The sequence below is a fragment of the Carettochelys insculpta genome, chromosome 8 (assembly GCF_033958435.1).
Source record: "Carettochelys insculpta isolate YL-2023 chromosome 8, ASM3395843v1, whole genome shotgun sequence".
NCBI classification, from domain to species: Eukaryota; Metazoa; Chordata; order Testudines; family Carettochelyidae; genus Carettochelys; species Carettochelys insculpta.
The window spans coordinates 62,856,196-62,880,541 of record NC_134144.1 but is presented as its reverse complement, the minus strand read 5'-3'; the positions used below and the strand labels follow the sequence as shown (position 1 = coordinate 62,880,541).

Here is a 24,346-nt window from a genome sequence, read left to right as displayed (position 1 = left end):
AACTACTTCAGGATACTGAGGTATCCTGAAATAGCTACTCCACGTCTATGAAACATGCCTGTTATTTTGAAATAAATGGCCATACTATTTTGACGTGTGTAGACAGAGCCAAATGCTGAAATAGTCTATTTCCAAAAAACTCAAAATAAGATACGTAATTTGCACTACTCAAATTGCGTACCTTATTTTGAATTAAGGGTGCCCTGTAGGCACAGCCATAGACTGTAAGCTGTTTACAGGCCAAAGGGCATAGCATTCATACGTTCTGTAGAGAACCATGCACATACAGGCTGCATCTACACTAGCAAGTTCTTCCGAAAGCTTTTTTGAAAGAAGGGGGCTCTTTCGAAAGAGCCCATGGAATGTCTATACACAAAAAACATTCATTCGAAAGTCAGTCAAAAGAATGTGGCTCTCCTTTCAAAATTGCTCTTCCTTTCCTGTTTCAGGAAGAGTGCCCCCTTTCGAAAGCTTCTTTCAAATGAAAATGTGTGTAGACACATCGAAGGGCCCTTCTTTTGAATGAACAGTCTTCATTTTCGATCCCTGTGTGGATGCTCTCTTTTGAAAGAAGCTCTTTCGGAAGATCTCTGTAGTGTAGATGTCACCACAAGGTGTTATATAGATGGTAATACCCAAAAGCAATACAGGGTTAATGGGTGAGGGAATTAGCATGACTAACACCTGCATGCATAAACCTATGTAATAAAACCAGAAGCCACCAAAAACAGGGCATTGGATTAGTACATTAGTCAGTTTTACTTAGGCCAAAAGCATAACTTCAATTTTAAAAGTGCAGAGCAGTGAAGGTTAACCTTGTATTGTTCTTCTTCCCACAGTCGTTCTTCGATAATCTCTCTCTTCATTTTCACAGAAATTGGATCTTTTCCTGGGTGAACTTGCCTGTGTTTACAGAAGAGGTGAGAAACATCCTTGATGCAATATGCTGTTTGCTTTATTTAAAAGATAATGGACCTAATTCTTCTCTTTAAGGTGCCTAGACAGCTGATCCGGTTTAAATGGGACCACTCAGGTGTAAAGATAAGCATGTGCTTAAATGCTTTGCTGGATTGGGGCCCGACACATTTTTTTAAAAACACAGGTGTATCTTTGTTGACTTTATTTTCTTGGGTGTGGGCTCACTGAAGCTAGTACCAGGGCTCCCATTGACTTTACTGGCACAGGATGAAGACCAATGAAAGAATCTGGACCATTTTCAACAGCTTTCTTTCTAAATGGCAGTAAAAATAAAATCATTGTGCTTATTACTTACTACTGAGCAGGTTTCTTTCAGGAAAAAGAACGTGAGTAGAATAAAAGCGACCTATTGTTAAATTAATCTAGCATGATATGACATGGCGGTTTGAAGCATGAATAAGCTTTGCTTGCCTCATTCAGAGATGTTCTATGCAAATACATCTTACTGTCATTTGGAAAAATGTATAATTGACTCTCACCACTTCAGTTTATTTGCTTCTTCTTCCAGGGTGTCTTGTTTGACTTTTAGTTCAAACACAGCTTCCCTCATCTGTCTTGTTTTTGCACCTTCATTACCTTGGCACAGGACTGTGGGCAAGAGCAGATTATTATTCCACCAGACTTCCAACAGAATGCTGGGTAAAACAAAATACATTATTTTTAACTGGGAAAACCTGACTGCTATAATAATCGAGCTTATTAATGAAGATAAAGTTAAGGTGAGACTTGCTTCAGATTTTTGTGTCATATTACAATAAATGCTTCCATATCTGGCATTCTATCATCTGGACCTCTCGAATAATCAGCACTTTAACCATAAGTAAATTTAGTTATGTTTTCTGTAAGTGAAGTAAATACAAAAAATACAGCAAATACAGTGTACAATACTACTGTTACTGGTAAATAAAGTACTCTGCATACATTTTGTTTCTTAATATCTAATCTTGTTTTCCTTTAGTGTTATGCATTACTAGGTGTACCTCTCTATTATCCAGAATATTTGCATATCTGGCAACCTCCTTGTCCTGGAGCTGATGGACATGAAAGAGTTTACTGCACGCCATCAGTTCTGAAGCCATGCTCACCACCTGAAAACCTCATGGAGTTCCACTAAAAGTTAAAAGCAAGATAGGGTCCCTCACATTAATTTTATTCTGGATTGTTTCATTACGTTACCTTCTTTTAAGTGTTTAATCTTTAATTTGCCTGGTTCTTGAATCAAAACAGATGCCACAGCATAGGGGTTTGATAAATCTACTGGGAATCGCAGGTTTTGGTATTCAATCTCCTGTGGGATAAAAATTAACAGGGACAAATAAATGGTGTGTGTGGCCAAGACTTCACCCTTTTTGTTCAATGCCGGTTTCCTTTAAATCCGAGTTTTAGGCATAAAGAATATTATCAGCTCTTGGAGGGGTTTTTGGTTAGTAGTCTGTGTGTACCTTTACTTTTTGAATTTGGCTGGATTGTGGATGCTTTAAATTGTCTTTTCTCCGTACCACTTGTTTTCCTAGTGACACCGTTTTTTTCTCTGGGAAAGCTTTTTGTGGTTCAAATTCTTCCTTTCTAGATTTCAGAAGAGAAGACACAACTTTAATCAGTATTCTGAGATCTGAGTAGGATTCCACCACATGCCTTTACCTCTCTTCTAGATAAACAAGAAGATTATGACGGTGTCTCTCACATCACAGTAAGAGGCAGGTAACTTCCTAATCCTGCTACTTCACAAGTCCCTGGAAGGATGAGAGAGGTTCCAAAATATCTTTTTGCCCAGTTGATTCTGAAGGCCTTGTGATTAGAGTGCTGATTGCATCTCAATGGGTGGAACAATATGCATCAGAATAGGTTATTTTAATTCCTTAAATATTCACTTAATGGAGTCTGGATGCACTTTCAGTGGACTGATGTGTTATCAAGATATCTGTTGAATTTGAATTACATGATCTAAGTGGCATGGCAAAATAGCAATCAAATCTTGTTTCATGAAAGTATTTTTAAAAGAGAAATGGACAATAATATTCAAGGATAAATCAGTCAAACATACATGAAACCCCCATGCGGTGTAGATGTTCCCGTGAATACACATACATAAGGTTTAGCGTTAAACTGTGCAATCCACAATTGCATTTTCATCTGTGCTGTTCCATATTCAAATGGTGTATATTTAACAACCACATCCAATTTCCCATTGGCTGGAATTATTCCTGTAAAAGGGAACAAAATACATTATGTTAACACGGACGTCATAGAAGCACTCTACTTCTGACCAACCCCAATCAAATGTGCTGAAATGGATCATGGGCTACATTTTTCAGAGTGACCAGGGTTTCTGGCTGTGCCAATACCTGGATGCTCAAAAATTGGATCAATAACCTGAGACGCCTGAAAGGAATTGTATTTTCAGAAAGCATTGTGCACTAATACCACATCACCAGTCACTACTGAAAACGTAGGCCTATGTCCTTAGCTCTCTGTTGGAATTGTTTTACTCTCTGCATTAAATCCTGCAGTGTTCCCTTTACGCTGTGCACTTATATGGCTGCTCAGGAGAGATTCCAATGTTGTCCAGCTGATTAGGAGAGTGCCCACACCTACGTTTGTGTTTCTTGTGGTGGTGCACATTCACATACACCTCAGGGCACATAACAAAAAAAAACAAAAAACTTATTCCACATGTGGATGGAAAAGGTTAGCGGGAAAATGGATCATGACCCCACGGAAGTCAATAGCAGTTTTGTCATTGATGTCAGCGTGGCCAGGATGTCACCTGGTTGGTGTAAAGCTCAGTTCCCTTCAGATATTCACCTCTTGCATAGCAGAGCTGCCTTTTGAGAACTGTCAATCCCCAGTCAGCTGGCAATATCTTGCAATGGTAGAGAGACCTGACCCAACTACCACAGCAAAATTTACTACTTCTGTGAAAATGACAAACAATATTTATGTTCTTAAAAATCTTTACTACTATCTGCAACTGTCAAACCCTCTGCAACTGGCTGCTGTTTTAAGCAATGTAGTACAAACGGATACCTTATTTCTTTCTTTCCCATCTGGGCTGGATTCATTATCTACCTCTAATGGCTCTAACTTCCTCATTATCTGTACTAGTGTTTCCTAAAATGCTTCTAGCATTACACTTCGCTTCCATGAACGTTCAGCACGTTCATTCGTGAAACAGTGAGTTTATTCAGGCCCACAGTAATATAACACTAGGCTTACAATGACTTCTGCCAGCCTCCTCTACTTTTAAAGTACTTTCAGCTTCCTTTACTGTATTATTTTTATTGCTATTGCTGTTCTAGGGCCTAATGAATTCAGTAGGTTTTGAGATGGCTTAGTACTTTCCAGGCAGCCCTCAGTACCTTGAGGATATTCACTTACAATCCCCTTCCATGTTGGTATGTCTCTTTTTCAGAGATAGACACATTCAGAAGCTTGACCTGGATAAAACAGTACTCAGATCCAACTAGCTGGCACCAAAATGTAATTATGAAGTTCCACAAAGTTTAAACTCAAGACATCCCTGGTTTTGTCCGTCTATCATATTTTCTTCTTTTGTTGTGTTATCATACACCTTGTAAACAGACAGCAATAAAGCAAGGAAGAACATTGAACGAATAACCAAAACAAGGCTGCTGAGTAAACTGTCATCTTTTTCATCCACACATATGCTAGAATCCTAGTATTAGCTTCACCTGAAGGTGAGAATGAAAAACCATCCAAGTCACGTCAATTATACAAACATTTAACAGTTAATACCAAACATGTCAGAACTAGAGGCCCGATTATACTACCCTTTGGGCTGGTTTAACATGATTAGCAGTCAGTGTAGACAGAGATTTCATCTTTAAAAGGCGCATGGATAAGCCCTATTGGAAACAGAGAGTTAAGCATGTCCATCTGACACCACCAGGAAACTTGATAGCCTTGCCAGGACCCTGGGAAAGATGGTGGTGGTGGGGCTGGCTCCACACTCCCAGAAGGGGAGGGGCCTCAGGTGGAAGGGGTGTGGTTAGGGAAGGCAGACCTCAGCACCACTTGGACAGCAACGCATGGCCTCAGTCCTCAGCACTGTCTGAGGCATGTTACGCCATGCTCTGGCAGCATTTTAAAGGCCCAGGGCTCTGGGCACTGCCTCTGTTGCAGTAGCAGTGGTGGCAGCTGAGAGCCATGGGCCATTTTAAATCACCAGGCCCCAGAACAGTTGTTCTCTTTACCCCTGCATCGGTGGACCCGAACACCATGTTTAAACAGGATTGTCCATGTCCATACCATGCTTAATATCATGTTAACTAACATGAGTCCACAAGGAGTGTTCTAACCTGACCTAACTTTTGTTGTGGAGTGAAGCCTTATGTTGATGAGTCATTCGGTAAATTAAGGAGTAAAGTGCTATTCACCATAGGCAAGCGGATCAATGTCCCTAAATTTGCAGGGTATTTCCCTTCATCATTCTATAAAGGCAAGAGCTAAAACCATTACAAGAAGATGAAAATTTTCAGTTGTTGTCTGTGCCTTTACCCACTTAGCTCTTATTCCTCCTTCCACTTTTCCATTTGCAAGGACAGAGAGGCCAAGGATAAAAACTCTGTCCCTCTGGATTCGGAAGAGCAAGGCTTTGTTACTGTCATATTGTAACTAATGAATATTTTGGATCTAATTCTAGGAACAGAGAATAGTTTAATTCCCCTGGAATTTATTCTACACAGCACCGCTGGGAACGAATCCAGACCATCTGTTACATTTCTAATACCCATTTGTCTGACGTGACACTTTCCTCCACTGGGAAAAGATATAAAAAACAAATGGCTAATTAAATAAAGAAAAAATGTTCTTTTGTTGGAGTCTCAAGAAGAGTATTTAGAGAACAGAGCTCTAACTTTCTTACATGCCTAACTGAAAGCAGTAGCTGTGGCATGTGATTCTGATGGTCTAACTTGAAGGAGTTGAGTGGTGTCCCCTTATTGTTTCTATTCATGAGTTGTGTTAAAATGAATATTTAACAAGTTGAAAGGTTGCATTTCTCACAAGTATGTAAGTGGAGTCTAAATCCCACTTTCAGAATGACTTAGGCAATGTCTACACTAGGGAAAGAAAGTCAACTGCAGATATGCGATTCTAGCTATGGAAACTGAGTAGCTAGGATTGATGTATCTGCAATTGACTTACCTAGCCATCCTCCCTGAAGAAGGTTGATGGGACAGTTTCTCCTGTTAACCTTCCTTACACCTTGCATCTCGCAAGGAGTACAGGGGTCAATGCTGACCCCTGATAGGTTGATTTTGCACATCCCTACCAGATGTGCAAAATCGAACCCCGGAAGCTTGACCCTGAGTTGGTTGATATTCCGGAATAGTGTAGACATGGTTGCAGGCACTTAGGGCCAATTACGCAAAGACCTTTATTTGCCCAAAAAGGCACTTGGGTGCTCAGTGAGTTTTACAAAGGAACTTAAATGAGCAGGGCACTTAAATCCCATTGAGTTTCAATTGGAATTGGACACCTAACTCATGCACGTGCTTTTGGAAATCTCACTAGATGACTATTTGCATCTGTAGGTACCACACAGTATATGTAACTTCACACTACAAAAACAGTTGAGCCTATGGCATCTTTGTTGGACTCATCACAGTCTGCCTCTTCTGCATACTCAGATACATGAAAATATGTAATTAAATGACATCCAAATGCTGTGTGCCCAGCAATTGCCTCCTATAAAACCCATAATACCTGATTCTCAGTTATGCCCCTTTATACTACTGTAGAAGCACAAAGGGCTGAAGTGGCTCGAAATTACACTGACATTCCATGATGCAGCCACACATCACATGCAGATAACTAGATTTGTTACTGACCCTTGAATATTAATAATTGTATTGGCCTTTTTCTGATTCTTTGTGCAAACAAAAGTGTTCTTTGATATTTTAAGAAAGCAAAGATCAGTATTGCTGCTTTTTTTCTTCTTGGGTCTCTCTCCGAATCATCAGTAAAGTGGATGAGTTAATTATACACTGGAATTAGCTGTGTTTCCCCACAGCAATATCTATTAATGCCACTGAAAACTTGAGGTAGACAAATCTTCTAGATCCTATTCATGTGCCAATCACCAAAGAGAATTAAGAACTTATGCTATAAAGAAAGAGATCTACCGGCTGCATTAGCTTTCAAACTTTCACCAAAGTTACTAGTTTTTCTATATGCATATATGGGGCTGCGTTTCAACTGCACAGCCTGGGCTTAACTACAAATATTTTGGAGGCAGAGACTGTATCTATTATTGTGCAATTCTGAACAGCACTGAGCACACAATTATAAATAATGGCACTCAGTGAACAATGTTTAGAGCTTTAAACAGAGGTGGTCTACCTGAGGTTGGCTGAATGGTAAAGGCTTTATGAGGCTGAATGTAATCAATATGGAACTCAAAATCTATTGGACAGCTGCACTGCAAAGGGACCACATACTTCTTACTGAAAAAGAAGAAAGGAAAAATCATGAAATGAAAAACAAAAGTAATTAGAATCAGTGACCTCAGGCTCACACCTAGAAAATGACATTTTCTCTATCTAGCACATGCCTTGCAAGACACAGGTGTCAAAGGGTATATCTACACAGCAACCTTATTTTGAAGTAAACTGTTCCAGAAGAGCTATTCCAGAATAGCATATTTTGAAATAATGCTGCTACACATGAAATGCATTTCAAAAGAGCACTTAGCTATTTCAAGATACAATGTCTACACACCAAGAGCCTATTTTGAAATGGAAGCATTGGACACACTATGGCTTACTTCGAAACAGGCTCTATTCCCTCCCGTGCAGAATGAGATTTGCCAATTTCAAAATTAGGCAACTGCTGTTAGAAATAGCAGTTGCATGATGTAGATACTACGATACTTACTTCAAAATAACAGCTATTATTTCGAAATAACTTTGCTGTGTAGACCTATCCAAAGAGAGTGATTCCATAGTTAAAAAAAAAGTCTTTTTCCCCACTTTTATAATTGTTTTGGAATATCTTTAGATTAAAAAATGAGAGTAAACTATTATCTTTGCCACATTGCTCCCCATCTCTTACATTTAATTTCTCCTGAAATTTCCTTACTTTAATTTTTAAGAGGTTAATTATTCCTGTATGACATCACATGTATGTTTTATAAACTGTACCATCTACGAAACACTAACATTCCAATTTAGAGGCATCGGGGGAAAGAACACACCACACAACATACATTTGTTATATTGCAGAGTTGTTTATTAGAAAACACTTGGATACTATGGGGATGAGTGTGATGCCGGAACCCACAGAGGTCAGAATCAGTGAATGCTATTTTCCGACCTACATTTGACTCTGAGCCAGAATAACAATCCGGTAGGGTTGTCACACATTTCATACTGCTGTAAATATGACCTGTCTCTAACTAAGGACCTGCTGGAAATGAATTACTGGGGACAAATTCAGAGCCATTGCAACATGTTGGCTGCAGTTCAAAGTACAGGCTGAAAAAGGAAAATCGTGTTAGAGAGTCCACCTGTCAGACAGGAGGCCTCATTTCTTTTAGTGGAGAAAGCGTGATGTCGTTCAGAACTAAACAATGCTTTTTTTTCTTGTAGCACCTGGAGTATGGAAGTTCCAGCTGGCAACTCCCATTGTTTTTTAAATAATTGATGACAAGAGAACAGCTCTAGGATGTTTAGGACTGGTTTGGCTTTTTATTTGTTTGGTGTTTAAAAAGGGACACTGTCACCTTAAAAGTCAGAGATGAATTTTTTTTTCCTTTACAAATACTACCCTGAAGTTGAAATAAATATTAAACTTTAATTTTTTTCAATGTTTACAATACTTTTTGGCTTCCCTTAGCTTGGACACCAAACATAGACTAAACAATTTATGTGTAGGTTCATATTTGCTTCTTGCTTTTTATGCAGCAGCACAATGCAGAGTTTAAGCTGAAGATAGCAAGGGGAGTATTTACTTTTAAAATGCCTTTTCCACTAGAATTTTTAAAAGAATTAATATAAACGTTTCAGTTCACCTTAGCGTATTTTAAAGCTTATTTTTTCACCCCCCTCTAAATTTAGGGGGCTCAGTTTAACTGTGTTTTTAAACTATCCCTAACAAGAGGAAATAACTGATGTGAATTTGTTGTTCAGTTCTCATTCTCATAAATCAATAAAGCAGGTGCTTATTACCTGATTCTGCATGCTAGGTCACTGGGAGTTCTGCCACTGATTTAGAGATTTGCAAGATTACGTCCATAGAGACAAAGCTTGCAAAGTGGTGAGCATGTGTGCATAACATAGGGCTGGGCACTCAAGCAATAGCACCTAGTGTGCAAGGGTCTGATTCTCATTCCCACTTAGGTAAGGTGACCATATTTCCCTATGCCAATACAGGACTCCTGATAAAACTGCTTGGACTTCAGTGAGTTCAATGGAAGTCCATCAGACCTATACTGTGCAAACTTTCAAAATAACATTGTTTACTGAGCACTCATTAAAAAGACATATTACATTTTCATAAGTAACAATAGGTAAAAAAAATAAAAATATATATTTACAAGCAAATGGTTACTGCTCTTCAGAAGGCCCTGCCTCTCCGTTCAGCACCATGCACCATTGCTCCCCTAAAGTCCCACACAAATGTTTGGGCTCTAGGCTCACAGGAGGTTAATCTGGGCCTGACTCTGCCCCATGGGCTCCACAAGCTTTTCCTCCATGGGGAGCACACAGGGAATGCAGGATTAAACCCTGCCACTCCCAGCTATTGCCCTGCAGTGGGGCACTGCACAAGGGGACTCCTACTTTGCAGTGGTGGCCCTGGGCATAGGGGCTGCAGTGTCCCTGTGGGGACGGGGAACCCCAGGGAAGAAGGTTGCAGCTTGCAGGCCTGTGGGAGGTACTCCCTGGCTGTGGGGGTGGCTGCCCAGCCATGGAGCACCCAGAATGCGGCCTGGCAGAGAAGGGGGCTGGCTGGGGAGGGCTGTCCCAAGCAATGGGGCACACTGAGGCTGACCCAGGAAGGGCTCCTCTACAGCTGCCCCACACCAAAGGGCTCCCTGGCTGTTCCACGCTGCATGGTGCTGGGAACTGGCTGCCTCTCTGCTGCAGGGGAGCTCCCTGGCTGCCTTGTGCTGTCTGCAACCGGGGTTGACATCCTGTAGGGGAGCTCCCAAGCTCCAGGGGTGTTTGCCCTGGGGGAGCTACATCATGCAGTGCTTCCCAGCTGCCCCATGCCGCAAGACATCAGGAATGGTGTTGCAGCCCCATGCATGCAGCTCCCAGATTCCCCCAGCTGCAGGGAACTGGGAAAATGGCTGCAAGCTCTGTCTTGGGGTGTGGGGTGTGTGTCTCCCTGGCTGGAGAGGCTGCAAAAAGGATTGTAGGGAACATGCACTATCCACACTCCCAGCCCCAACACACCCTGCCTTACCCTACAGCGTGGCCCCTGCTGGCTCCTTCTGCTGCTGCTGCCTGCACACCTAGCCAGTCAGTACAGGCTATATGTGCTCTCTCTGGCCAGCACCTGGTACTGGCAGCTGTGACTGCGCTGACCTGGGGGAAGGGCAGCTCAGCAGGAGGCGTGAATACAGGACAATCAGCCCTTTTGTTGAAGTAAGTCCGGACACCTTCCTAATGCCTGAAATACAGGACTGTCCCAGCCAACACAGGAAGGATGGACACCCTACACTTAGGTAGCATAAAGAAGGCTTCATACAAATGAGAAATTAGCCCACACACTTTCCAAAGATGGGTCTGCTTTTGTGAGCATCTATTTTCATGTGCCTAACTTGGGATAATGATTGGCTATCATCCTGCAGACCAAGAAACATATGTTACATAAGATTACTCCAATTTTTTTGACTATTTGTCAGATATGTCTTGCTGACTAGGAAAGAGGGCATTTTATATACAGTGCTCCTCTGGAAACCATACTTTTAAAAGACTGGGGAAATCACAAATAGCAGTGAGTGCCTTTTCTTTGGGATGTTCAGTTCTAACCCGGTTGCAGAGCTGGGATTTCACTTATGTGGGTTTGATTATTTGCACAGGGAGCTTACAGATTATGTGAAATCGGAAGGACCAGTGAACAAAAAGAGCACTGAGCCGGAGTTTAGCCATTTGCTACCACCAATGGGCATCTGTTATTACCTGAAATCACGCCTTCACTTCCAGAACCAAAACACCAAAAATGTTGCTCTACTCACTTTGGCCTCATGTACACTGGACTGGACTGGACCAGACCAGCGAAAAGTCATACCAACCCCCTAATGGGAGGAATGCAGCTGTACTAGTATGAAAGTGTTTCTACTATTACAGTGTGTGTATTGCTGTACGAGAAGAAGAATATACCTTTCTATACACTTTTATACTACAGGTTGAACCTCTCTAATCTGGCATTCTCATCCAGCAACATCCGTAATCCAGAATGATTTTAGTTAATTGGACAACCACTTAGTATGGGTGTGGCCAAGTTTCCTTTGGTCACATAAAGTTTGTTTACAGCCACCAGTCCTGGTTCCCAGTGTTCTGTGCTGTTATTTAGCTGTAATTTACCCCAAATGTCTTCTAAGAGCTCAGTAAGCAGTGGAAGTCATGGTAATGTGCTAGACAATATTGACATCCTGTGGTCCCACAAATTCTCTCATTCAGCACCAGTCAGATCCCGAGGATGCCAGCTGAGAGAGTTTCAACCTGTAGTATACTTAGATGTTGTATGGGTATAACTATTTTAGTTAAACAGTCATACCCATAGCCAGAACAGTGCTACTGGTACAAAAGCAGTAGGTAGATCAGATGTTACAATGAATTTCTAGATCCCCAAAACAGACCTTAGGTGACACATGGATCTATGCTGACTCTCTGTATAGGGAGAAATTCATCCTTACTGATAAATCCAAATTAGACTGAAAGTGACAACTGACAGTAGCTGAGGATCTAGCCTTCTGTCTCTACAGATGTTTGGTCTGTGCAAACTTCAGCCTTCTGTGAACATACTCCTTGAAAACAGTCCAAGTAGGTGGCTTAATTAAAGTTTCTAAGGTTTGATTAGAAACAAAAATACAGCACAAGCTTTTGTTATCCATTATGCATGGGGAATGGAGGTTGCTGGTTATTCAAATATACTGGTTACTCAAGCTTTTTCACCAAACTCAAAAAATGTTAAGAATGTTTACTCAAGACTACAACTTTTAACACTATTACTGTGTACAGTACTGTGATTTACTGCACCTCTACTGCCTCAGGGCCATCAAACAAATGCAACTTCCACAAACACTGGAAAATGATGCCGGATAATGATCAGAATTCTTCAGGTTAACTGATGAGCGAATTGTATTGTCATCCATGACAGCTGCAGGTTAACCATTTTTCCAGATATTAAAGTGCTGGATAATAAAGCTTTTACTGTAGATATTTTACTTATTGCAGGGTCTAAAAAACAAACAAACAAACGTGATTGTCACCTTTACTCACCTCTGTCCCAGTGAAACATCCGATAAGCTTATGTATGATGGAAATTCTAAAACATTCACAGCAGGGTAGCCATGAATAGGAACAAGCAAAGTGTCATCTCCCTAGAAGAGACCCAAGAAAGTACTGGTTTAACACAATGAATTAATGTTATGTACAGAAAGGGCTGATTTAAAATCACCCGCCAGGAATCAGGGGCCTATGCAGGGTCCCAGAACCATTTGGGGCAATAGTTAGCAGTTCAGTGGCATGAGAAATTCCTCTTCCAGCACTCCATAGTAGACTGAGGCTGTAGAATTGTGCTCCTTTGTAAGTAACCCTCAGCTTCTTTCTGCCTCTGGAAGTTATGCTCAGCTAACACATTACCTCAATGCTGTTTGTGAGACTTGCGTGGCATACAACATGGCTTGTGGAAGAAAGGGTTACTGAACCAGGCTGAGGGCCCACAACTGTAGGACATTTTTTAGAGGTCTTCAGAATCTGTGAATAATCCACAATAAAAAAGGTGGGTGCCTAAATGTGCACTATGCCCACCTTTAGCTATCTCTACCGAAGTAACCCGTGTTCTTTTGTGAATTTGTGCCAGGTCCTTGACAATATTTTAATGTATTTTTGCTGTGAATTTGGCAGCAGGCCACAAAGTAAGGTGCTCTGAAATGGAGATATTGAAAGAGGAAGTCTGCCAATAGGGGAGAGGCAAAAGGAGCATTTGCACCAGGGCCCAGTGATTCAAAGGGGCCCACGGCTCCAGACACTGCCAATACTACAGCAGAGGCGGTGGCTGGAGGCCTGAGCCTTTTAAATTGCCACAAGAGCACTGGGTGGTGTTAAGAGCTGGCTGGGGAGGGCCTGCCGTAGTCTGGGCAGGTCTGAGGGCTGGCTGCCCCAGCTCCACCCTTTCCACCCAATGCCTCGCCTCTTCCAGGAGTGCAGAACCACTCCCAATGTTGTCCAGGGGCCCAGCAAGTCTTTCAGCACTCTTGTGAAAGAGACATCAATGATGCACTGAAGAGGACTGGGGAGTTATATGAATGTTTGTTACAAATACCTTTGTTTCATTACCATGTTCAGTAAGGTATTTTTATTACTTTACAAGCACAACTATGCACTTTTGTCTGAGATTCTTCTTACCTGACAATGAATTCGGATACAATCATAGTAATATCGCCACTCATCAGGACAAAAATCAACTGTAACAGCATACGACAAGCCAGGGACAAGGCGATGCTATGAAACGATACAGAATATAAACCAGGAGGCACTTAAACCCTGATTGCGTGCAATGTTACGAAGTGCAAAGTCAAATATGAACAAACTAGTTATTACTTTTGATACTTACTGTTTTGTTGTATTTGATCTGGAAGTATTTTGTCTGAGGTGGTATAATGTGAAGATTTATTACATCACCAGAAATATTTACCAAATTCTGTAGAATAAAAAAGAGTTATTTTTATTAAAACATTTGGAATATCATAAAGCCGCATTTCTGTCAGACCGTACTGAAAGAAAGTCTGTCAAACAATGAAATAACAGATTGAATGTTGACACAGAAAATGTTGAACACTGTTAATTATAATTTTAATTACTGTGGTGACTCAGAACTTTAATAATGGACGAGGAGCCCAGTTTCCTAGAGGCTGTACAAACACAGAAAAAAGAGGCAGTCCTGCTCCAGAGAGCTTATAGTTTTGTTCTGAATTACAAAATGTAACACAACTAGTATCTGATTTTAAAAATATGGTTTAAGTCTTGTATGCAGACTCTCTCAATCATAAAGGACCAAATCCTTACACCTTCTGCATGATGAGCCCTACCTTACGCCACAAGTAATCTCATTGAAATCAGTGGGAATACTTAAGAGGCTGTCAAATCAGAATCTGGCCCAAAATGTTTTTTCCATTTAATGTAAAAGGATCAGAAAATGAAATGACTAATTTATAATTATTTTTACGAATGAAAGGAAATTAAATGACTCTATTTTCTGGAGTTTTTATTCAAATCACAAAATTTAAACAATGACAGTTCTGCCAACAAAGACAAAAGGTTACATTATCCTTCTTCCCAGTTCAAAACTACAGGAGCAGCTGCAGTTATAACGGAATCGCTTTCCCAAAAGAAGGACGCTTGTAGAATAGCTACTCACATCCTCAAAACTGGGTAAAGCACATATGCACTTTTCAGGAATCAGGAGTTCTCTGAACAAACCTTAGCAGCCAGGGTCTTGTTTACATATTAGGATCTATCTGAGAATAGGTTGCACTGCATACTTAACAAACATAGTCACTGGCCCCCCAGAAAGTTACAGTCTAAATAGACAAAAAAACAAACAAACAAACAAAATCCCAATCAGACTCAGGTTGGGAGCAAAAACAGACATGAAACGATCTGCCCATGGTGATGCAGGGCAGGTCTACACTAGACCTGAAAGTCAATCCTAGCTACACAACTGAAGCTATGTGCAGCTGGAATCGATGTATCTATGATCGACTTATCTGGCCATCCTCACTGCGGGAGGTCTCTCATCTTACCCTTACTCCCCTGAACAATGAGGAGTACAGGGTAGATGTTGTGCATCTTCACTATGTGCAAAATCAAACCCTAGATGATCGACCCTCACCGTGGCAATCATCGAATAAGTGTAGATGTACCCTCAGAAGGCAAGTGGTAGAAAGCAGTTATGAAACCCAGATCTCCTGATTGCTAGTCCAGTCCCTCCTGCACTAGAGCAAACTGCCTCTGGAAAAGGACTGAGGGCATTTTCAACATTCCCTTTAATTAATGAGCACACCTGCAGCCAAATGCAATCACGGTGACCCAGACAAATTTTGGCTTGGATATCCACTATTGGCTTTACAACAAAATATTCTGATAAAGGACTGGAAAGGGCAGGATGTCATGCTGGCCAGGATGACAGAAGACTGTTGAGCTGTCTGCACAGGGTACGTGTGTTACCCCTTTGCAGTGTATTAGCACTTTCCTGCCTCAAGACTTACCAGGATCTGCTGGTGATGTTTTTCAATTTCATACCCTCCATAGTGCAATACGGCAGGCTTAGCCTGTATGACCTTGTTTCTCAGGAGTTTTGCATAAATTTCTGCAATGAAAGATAAGCAAACATGACAGAAGACTGGGCTACCTAAATATTATTACTATTAATTATGTTTATTTAACATTTGTATGTAGCACCATAGCCATGCAAGAGCAAGCGCACGAAGATACAGGGCTGGATCCTGCTGTGCTTTGCCTGGTGCAGGATCAGGGAGGAGAGTTAAAATACCTTTGCAGATCCATGATCCAGAGGCCAGTCTCATCCCAGTGCAATATTAAATTGCATCCAGCTGCCAATGGCTGCAAGGGCCATTTCAAAAGCTCTGGATCAGCCAAGCACAGTAGTACTATGGGCATGCCCCCTTCTCTTTGGCCATGCCCTCTACATCTAGGTCAGCGGGGAAGTAGTGTGGCTATGCCACAGAAAGGGGCTTCAGAAAGAGCAGGACTGGATCTCTGAAAAGTAAAAGATGAAAAGCGTTCCTGGCCCTTTGGTTTGCTTCGGGCCTGCAGGGTGGTCAGCTAGCAGACTACTTACTTGACTCCAGCAAGTGATTGGGGACCCCATTTCTCTTCTCAGGCTCCTCCACAAGGCTGTCCAAAAGGAGGGTGGGTACTTGCTTAAGCGATGTTTCTGCAGGACCAAATTCTGCAGGGGCTGACTGAATCACCTCCATGCTAGGATGGAAATGCACGAGGATGAAAATATGTCAGCACCTATGATCAAGCACAGAACCTTAATCTTAACATAAAATACCATGTTGAGTGGTACAGTCTTATTGTTTCCTTGTACTCCCATCTGTCTATAGCTCTCTGTTGTCTTTTGTCTTACACTCAGCTTGCAGGCTCTTTGGGACATGGATTGTCTATTTCCTACTGTGTTTGTACAGCCCGTAGTGCAGTAGACACTACAATAATAAGACAGCTAATGGCACATATAGAATCTGACGACACGTTAGCACAAAAACAAAGCCTCTGCATGGTTTAATGAGATTTAGAGAACTAAACTACAAATGATGACTGAGTCACATACTCAAATGATAAGTCTCCTAACACCTTGCTAAATACCTAACACACATAAATAAGCTTCAGTCTGTAAGCTTCTCTCTACCCTTCCGGGAAGATGGCTGGTCTTCCAGAGTTTGATTTAGCATGCCTGGTAGGGATGTGCTAATTTAACTTACAGGGCACCAATGCTGGCACTGGTACTCCTACCTCCCAGGAGGAGTAAGGGAAGTCCCATCCACAGTGAGATGGTGCAGAAGTTGGAATCAAGGTACGTCCACCCCAGCTGCATAATTAACATAGCTGGAATTGTGTACTTTAATTCAACCTTTTGTTGAGTGCAAATCTGCCTTAAGTTTTCTCAAAGGGAACCCCAAATAAAGCTCATTATTACAATGCCCCACCATATGCCTCCCAGGATCATGTGCAACCACCATGCTCAGAAAGGCTCAAAACTATAGAGAGAGAATTATCTGCCTCTGTTCACTGCTAACACCTGAGCTTCCAGGTGCTACACATGATCCCCACACCAAACAGCCTACCTGCCCTAGAGGTGACTCCGACAACAGACAGCTGCTCCAAGGAACAGACAAGGATCTCTGTTCGCTCATCTGTCCCCACCTCTTACCTTCAATACCTTTGAATGACTGGGCTGAGCCTCCAACAGCTGTGTCATATCCAGTTGTGACCCAGAGAGATGAGCCAAAGTGAGGGATAGCACAGGCAGGAATTATGGGACCGTGCCTATAACATGGTGCCACTGGACTTCAAAACCTAGTAAGGCTATAGCCTGTTGTTGCAGAAAACAACGACTGGCCTAGGCTTAGCAGTCAATAGCTGGCTGCAAAATTGGCACATGAGACATCCTGACAAGATGCCAACAAGCTTGACAACATGTCCCGGTCAGGGTGCTACCGTCCCTCTCAGTAGGAGCAACACAGGCCCTCCAAAAACTGCTGGCTAGTTCCTGCTGGTGATAGCAGAGCATGGGCTTGGCATCTAGAGGCCCTTTTCCAATAGGCCACGCATTCCTTAAGAGACAGACTCACAGGTTTATAAATTCCATTGTGATTGTCTAGTCCAGGGATGGGCAACCAGGAATAGTGCATGGACCTCAACTGGCCCTCCCTCACCTCAGTGGGTTACAACAGCACACAATCCACTGGGGTTCTACCTGCGGCCCTGCGTGTTCCCCCACCCCACTTCTCACACACAAGAGCCTCACGCTTACCTCCTCCTCCCTCACCTCCTGGCACTTCTGGGGCATGCAAGTTGCCTGATTTGCACTCTATCCCCACTCCTCCCGGAGCTGGAATGCTGTGAACAGCTGATTTGCAGCGTTTCAGCTCTGGGAAGAAGAGGGAGGAGCAGGGATGGAGCACAAATCAGGCGATCTGCAGCCCCTCTGAAAGTGCTGGGAGGGAGGGGCTCTGGTGACCCGGCGAGTGAGAGGCACATGTCAGAGGGGGCAGCCAGGAATCTGTGGGCCATAGGTTGCCCACCACTGGCGTAGTCAGAACTAAGGTATAACACTGTCTAGAAAACTTCCCCAACTTCATTCCCAGGCAATTCTTTTAGACAAAGATCTAATCTGGATTTGAAAATGGCCCGTCATGGAGAATCCAGCCCAGCCTTGGGTAAATTGTTCCAACGGTCAGTCATTCTTCTTGATAAACATGTATACCTAATTTATGGTCTGAATTCATCTAAGCTCTGACTTCCAGCCACTGCAACATTCCAGCCTAAAATGAGATGGACCAGCCTCCCTGTGCCTCCTCGACAAGCATTACCTTGTATATGCTAGTATCTGCTCATGTTGCTACTCCAGTATCTCACAATGGAGACTGGATGTGTGTGTGAATAGAGGAAGAGAACCTCTGTCCCTCTTAATGCCCATCAACACAAACAGGGCAGAAAGGGTCCTTTTTAATATCGTCATTGCCCAGGCAGGTTCTTCTAGTATCTAACGAACACGAGGGTTTGGGGTGTTAATTTACAGTTTCCCCAGTAATTGCTAAATGTTAACATGTCAGATTATAGAGGTGGCATTAAACCCTTTGTTTAAATAGTGTTTGGACAGGCTATTATTTAACCACGATAAATGTATAACTAAACAAGCCAAGGGGATTTTGGATCGTGTTTAAGTAAGTGCAGTTATCAGAACAGAAACTTATCTTAAGAAATGCCCAGAAAGCTGTGCAATAAGGAAACCAGACATAGTCCACATGGACGGCTGATTACAAATGTAGCATAGGACTCTTTGTTCCCACACTTCCTGCATGGAGGAGAAGGGAACAGAGCACTGGCACAAGCATGGAGGTGGAAAGCTGTTACGTTTCCCTACCTCACGTAGCTCCCCTTTTCCCTCCTCTACACATGGAGCCCAAGGAGAAGGGATGTGGTCAGGGACAGTGGGTGGGGCTACCTCTAAGTAGCATGCACAAGACCCAGTGTTAACGAGAAAAACAAGCTTGATGCAACATTAGCTCCTGCCTGGGAAACCAACACCTAATTAATGTGGGGCACTGTCCCCCTCTAGTGACAGGTGGGCCATATGTAGAGGTCAGTGAATGTAATATAGGCTTAGTTAACAGAACTGAGTCTTTGAACTCAGACAATACAAACTGAGGCTTTATCAGAGGTCCCACAAGAAACCTCACTGCTGATAACCCTTCTGGGAGAGTGTCATTATTGACGCTCTATTTTTCTTATACTCTCATAGCACCTACAGACCTAGAACTACTCACTACGACTACAAGGATTGGGAAAGCGCTCCAAAAAGAAATGCTGTAGAAAACAGCCTCCATGCAGATTGCTGGGATCTGCTGATCTGAGAAACAGAGACTCATTGATGCCTGGTACTTTGTTTTGTGGTTGAATGTCCTGAGTTCCCTTTGTCTGGTCTTTAGATTATATGCTGTTTGGGGCAATAACTGTGCTTTTTCCCTAAGAATGTAAAATGTTCTATTGACTTCTATCCCGGTGTAAGCTTTTTAAAAAATAAATAAGCATGCTCTGGCTTTACAGCTTGGCTTTCTAAATTGAATATTTTTCACAAACCAGGGTGAGAAAGCATCTGCATTGTGTAGGACAAACATAATTTTATGCTGATCCTAGCAAAATATCTGCTAAGCATGCTAAAATAATTACAAATACTGTGCTACTTTCTCTTAATTTATGTTATCTAATTGTTAACTTTATCCTTTAGAATTTAACTATAAAATCATCAGCATCATCTTCTTTGCTATGATCCCAAATTAGGTATACATGGTCTGAAAAGCAAGTAATGGAATTAGATTAGGAAAGTATTATTCTGTATAGGTTCATATCCGTAACTGACAACAGCACATCCCATCACCCATCTTCATATTATTCCGCTCCAGTATATCTGTCTGCCTTTAAGATCTTGATCCTATACCTACTACTGGGCAGGACTATCAATTAAACTACTTTGTGTAATAAACATTACAGGTGAAATACTGGCCTCATTGAAATCAATGGCAAAACTCACCTTGACGTAAATAAAGAGAAAATTTTACTCTATGGGCTTGTCTATGCTACCTCCCTACTTCGAAGTGAGGATGGTAAGTAGAGTGTTGGGAGTTTATTAATGAAGTGCTGTGGTGCATATGCAGCACCTCATTAAGCAAATTACGCCCCCCCACCCTGGACGCAACTTCAAAGTGCTAAACTTCGAAGTGCTGGTTTGCATGTAGCCGCGGCTAACCCGCCAGTACTTCAAAATGCCCAGGGTACTTCAAAATCCCTTTACTCCTTGAAATTTTGTTTAACACTTCGAAGTTGCCACAGGGGAGAATTTACTTAATGAAGCGGTGCATATGCACCGCAGCACTTTATTAAAAAACTCCTAACACCCTACTTACCATCCTCCCTTCGAAATAGGGAGGTAGTTTAGACACAGCCTATATTTACTAACAGTTGAGCCATTACATATTTGTGTGTTTTATAGAGCACCAAGCATGCTTAACACATAATAAATGTAAATACATAAGAATACAATGGAATGTAGTTGCACAGAATATGGGATTTTCAGAAGCATCTAAGTTATGGAACTTGTGCTCCAAAGTCAACTTCTGAAAATTCCCCTCACATTGACAAAAAGGCTGTACTGATGTAACTTCCAGGTCTCTTCATCTCTTAGTAACACAGGCTTCCAATTATAACAAGAGGGTTTTGTATACTTTTTCAATCACTTTAAATAAAGTTTACTGTGTTATTTTATGAGGCTAACAGCTTCATTATTTTATTCACTCTCATAAAAAAGTTAAAACATGCTGTCTTGAGACTGACTGCCCTTATTATTAGAATTGAGCTATGTCTCATCCCAGGGGAGAGTCTGAATGGAGGAGATTTAAACAATTCAGCATTTGGTAGTAAGGGCCAAAGTTTCAATGTAATTGCACCCACGACCCTTATCCTTGGTGTGCACAAAACCCCACACAATTGTATTTGGAAATCATAGTCCTGATACTGCAATGGGCAGTTTGCAGGTCAGGACTAGGTCAAATACAATTAAAATCAATGGTAATTGGGCATCAAAGTACCTTTGAAGATCTAGGTCCAGGGTGCCTGCTTATCTGATTGGCATGCACACACTCAGGTTTTTGCATGTACATTGGGATAATGTGCATTCAGCAGGACTGCCAGATACACAGTCACCTGACTGGCACCTGCAAACAGAAAATCCTGTAAAGACTCCACTGTTCAAAGGTTGCCCCTCAATATCTCACTGAAACACATGCATAGGTGGCAAAAATCCCTGCTTCCCCCAGAGGGAGAGACTCCCTTAAAGTGCAACCCCAGGACCAGAAAAGGCCAGCAGATCTGTTTGCACTGAGGTGCTTTCTGGGGCTCCTGTACTCAGCACCAAGGGCCCATGCACCCACAACAGAACAGGCTGCCAGTCACTCACCTGTATCCAGACTGCAGCCAACGTCAGCACCTCCCTCCCTCACCTGCAACGGCAGGTCACTTCGCAGGGCCTTGGCTGGGGCTAGGCGGGGAGGGGGTGCAGGGCAGCCCAGCCTGCCCACCCTAGGCACAGCCAGGCCCGCAGAATCTCCCCAGCTCCTCTCCCCTCCCCTGGTTGCTAGGCTAACATAAACTCAGTTCCAAGACAAAGCCTGAGGCGGGCTGTACCATGTTCAGCTCTGGCGCAGGGGGAGAAGTGGCAAAGTTTAAGGGGCAGACATTGAAGAAAAACCCCAGGATGTTCCCCTGCCAACTAAGCTTTTTGCTTTTTTTTTTTAATTTTTACGTTTCTAGCCTCCAAATCTCATTTCCGTGGTTTGTGAACGGGCTTTTGGGGGAGGGAGTTTCGGCAGCACCACCAGTGAGTTAGAAAGGGGTGGGCTGGGAATATGCAAAGCAGAGAAGCTGTGACTTAGGTGAGGGCTGAGCAAACTTTTTGGGCTCCACTTTTCATCCCTGCAGGCCCGCCCCAGCCTGTCTAATGAAATCCAAACCAACGGAGATTTTGGTTATGTTCACATGAGAAAATATAAAACCTTTTGTCCAGTGTAAGAAAATAAGACTGTGGAATGTAAAAACTTTATTAATTGGTATAAAAATGTGAATACACAGACATAAAAACAGTAACATATTTCAGCATTTGTAATTAGATGGATGATCCTAGCACCCAGTAACCAATTGGGCTGAGCTCCCCCTTAAGGAATGTCATGCCCCACCCCTGGGGTCTTACCCCCTCACATTCATAGAATCATAGAATACTAAGACTGGAAGGGACCTTGAGAGGCCATAGAGTCCAGCCCCCTGCCCCAATGGCAGGACCAAGTACTGGCTAAACTATCCCTGATAGACTTCTACCTAACCTGTTCTTAAATATCTCCAGCGATGGAGATTCCACAACCTCCCTTGGCACTTTATTCCAGTGTTTGACTGCCCTGACAGTTAGGAACTTTTTCCTAATGTCCAACCTAAACCTCCCTTGCTGCAGTTTAAGTCCATTGCCTCTTGTTCTAGCCTCAGAGGCCAAAAAGAACAAATTTTCCTCCTCCTCCTCCTCCTCAAGACACCCTTTTAGATACCTGAAAACAGCTATCATGTCACCCCTCAACCTTCTCTTTTCCAAACTAAACAAGCCCAGTTCTTTCAGCCTTTCTTCATAGGTCACATTCTCTAGACCTTTAATCATTCTTGTCGCTCTTTTCTGGACCCTCTCTAATTTCTTCACATCTTTCTTGAACTACGATACCCAGAACTGGACACAATACTCCAGCTGAGGCCTAACCAGCGCAGAGTAGAGAGGAAGAATGATATCTGTGTCTTGTTCACAACACACCTGCTAATGCATCCCAGAATCATGTTTGCTTTTTTTACAACAGCATCACACTGTTGACTCATATTTAGCTTGTGGTGCACTATAACCCCTAGATCCCTTTCTGCTGTAGTCATTCCTAGACAGTCTCTCCCCATTCTGTATGTGTAAAACTGATTGTTCCTTCCCAAGTGGAGAACTTTGCATTTGTCCTTATTAAACTTCATCCTGTTTACCTCAGACCATTTCTCCAATTTATCCAGATCATTTTGAATTATGACCCTATCCTCCAAAGCATTTGCAACCCCTTCCAGCTTGGTATCATCTGCAAACATAATAAGCATGCTTTCTATGCCAATATCTAAATCGTTGATGAAGATATTGAATAGAACCAGTCCAAAAACAGACCACTGCAGAACCCAACTTGTTATACTTTTCCAGCAGGATTGAGAACCATTAAGAACTACTCTCTGAGTACGATCAAAACGAAAAAGCAGTCAAGTAGCACTTTAAAGACTAACAAAATAATTTATTAGGTGAGCTTTCATGGGGGTCTATCCCACAAAAGCTCACCTAATAAATTATTTTGTTAGTCTTTAAAGTGCTACTTGCCTGCTTTTTTGTTTTGATAGCATGTACACTAGCACGGCTCCCTCTCTGTTACTTCTCTGACTACAGTTAGTTATCCAGCCAGTTATGCACGCACCTTACAGTAGTCTCATCTAAACTGTATTTGCCTAGTTTTTTTATAAGAATATCATGCGAGACTGAATCAAATGCTTTACTAAAGTCTAGGTATACCACATCTACCACTTCTCCCCTATCCACAAGGCTCATTATCCTATCAAAGAAAGCTATCAGATTGGTTTGACATGATTTGTTCTTTACAAATCCATGCTGGCTGTTCCCTATCACCTTACCACCTTCCAAGAGCTTGCATATGATTTCTTTAATTACCTGCTTCATTATCTTTCCTGGCACAGAAGTTAAGCTGACTGGCCTGTAGTTTCCTGGGTTATTCTTATTCCCCTTTGTATAGATGGGCACTGTATTTGCCCTTTTCCAGTCTTCTGGAATCTCTTCTGTCTCCCATGATTTTCCAAAGATGATAGATAAAGGCTCAGATACCTCCTCTATCAGCTCCTTGAGTATTCTAGGATGCATTTCATCAGGCCCTGGTGACTTGCAGACATCTAATTTTTCTCAGTGATTTTTAACTTGTTCTTTTTTTTTATTTCAACCTCTAACCCTACCCCTTTCCCACTAGCATTCACTATGTCAGGCATTCCTTCATCACACTTCTCAGTGAAGACCGAAACAAAGAAGTCATTAAGCATCTCTGCCATTTCCAAGTTCCCTGTTACTGTTTCTCCCTCCTTACTGAGCAATGGCCCTACCCTGTCCCTGATCTTCCTCTTGTTTCTAAGGTACTTATAAAAAGCCTTTTTGTTTCCCTTTATGCCCATAGCTAGTTTGAGCTCATTTTGTGCCTTAGCCTTTCTAATCTTGCCCCTGCATTCTTGTGTTGTTTGCCTATATTCATCCTTTA

The 24,346-nt window shown here is 42.2% G+C and overlaps 1 protein-coding gene across 4 annotated transcripts in view; it reads right to left on the bottom strand.

The window, feature by feature from the left end:
* The window catches only part of CFAP221 (cilia and flagella associated protein 221), a 41,522-nt gene extending 19,954 nt beyond the window's left edge, over positions 1-21,568 (bottom strand). For 2 of the 4 annotated variants that reach the window (XM_075001285.1, XM_075001288.1), the window contains exons 1-13: positions 21,433-21,568; positions 21,065-21,190; positions 16,033-16,211; positions 15,440-15,540; positions 13,786-13,872; positions 13,578-13,673; positions 12,450-12,550; positions 7,342-7,445; positions 3,023-3,182; positions 2,421-2,544; positions 2,155-2,266; positions 1,458-1,566; positions 816-903 (exon numbers count right to left, since the gene is read on the bottom strand). In XM_075001285.1, the coding sequence (XP_074857386.1) occupies positions 816-903; positions 1,458-1,566; positions 2,155-2,266; positions 2,421-2,544; positions 3,023-3,182; positions 7,342-7,445; positions 12,450-12,550; positions 13,578-13,673; positions 13,786-13,872; positions 15,440-15,540; positions 16,033-16,171 (1,221 nt within the window). In that variant the 5' untranslated portion in view covers positions 16,172-16,211; positions 21,065-21,190; positions 21,433-21,568. The remainder of the gene's footprint in view (positions 1-815; positions 904-1,457; positions 1,567-2,154; positions 2,267-2,420; positions 2,545-3,022; positions 3,183-7,341; positions 7,446-12,449; positions 12,551-13,577; positions 13,674-13,785; positions 13,873-15,439; positions 15,541-16,032; positions 16,212-21,064; positions 21,191-21,432) is intronic. The other 2 variants (XM_075001286.1, XM_075001287.1) reach the window with 2 other exon arrangements.
* Positions 21,569-24,346: the final 2,778 nt, after the last annotated feature.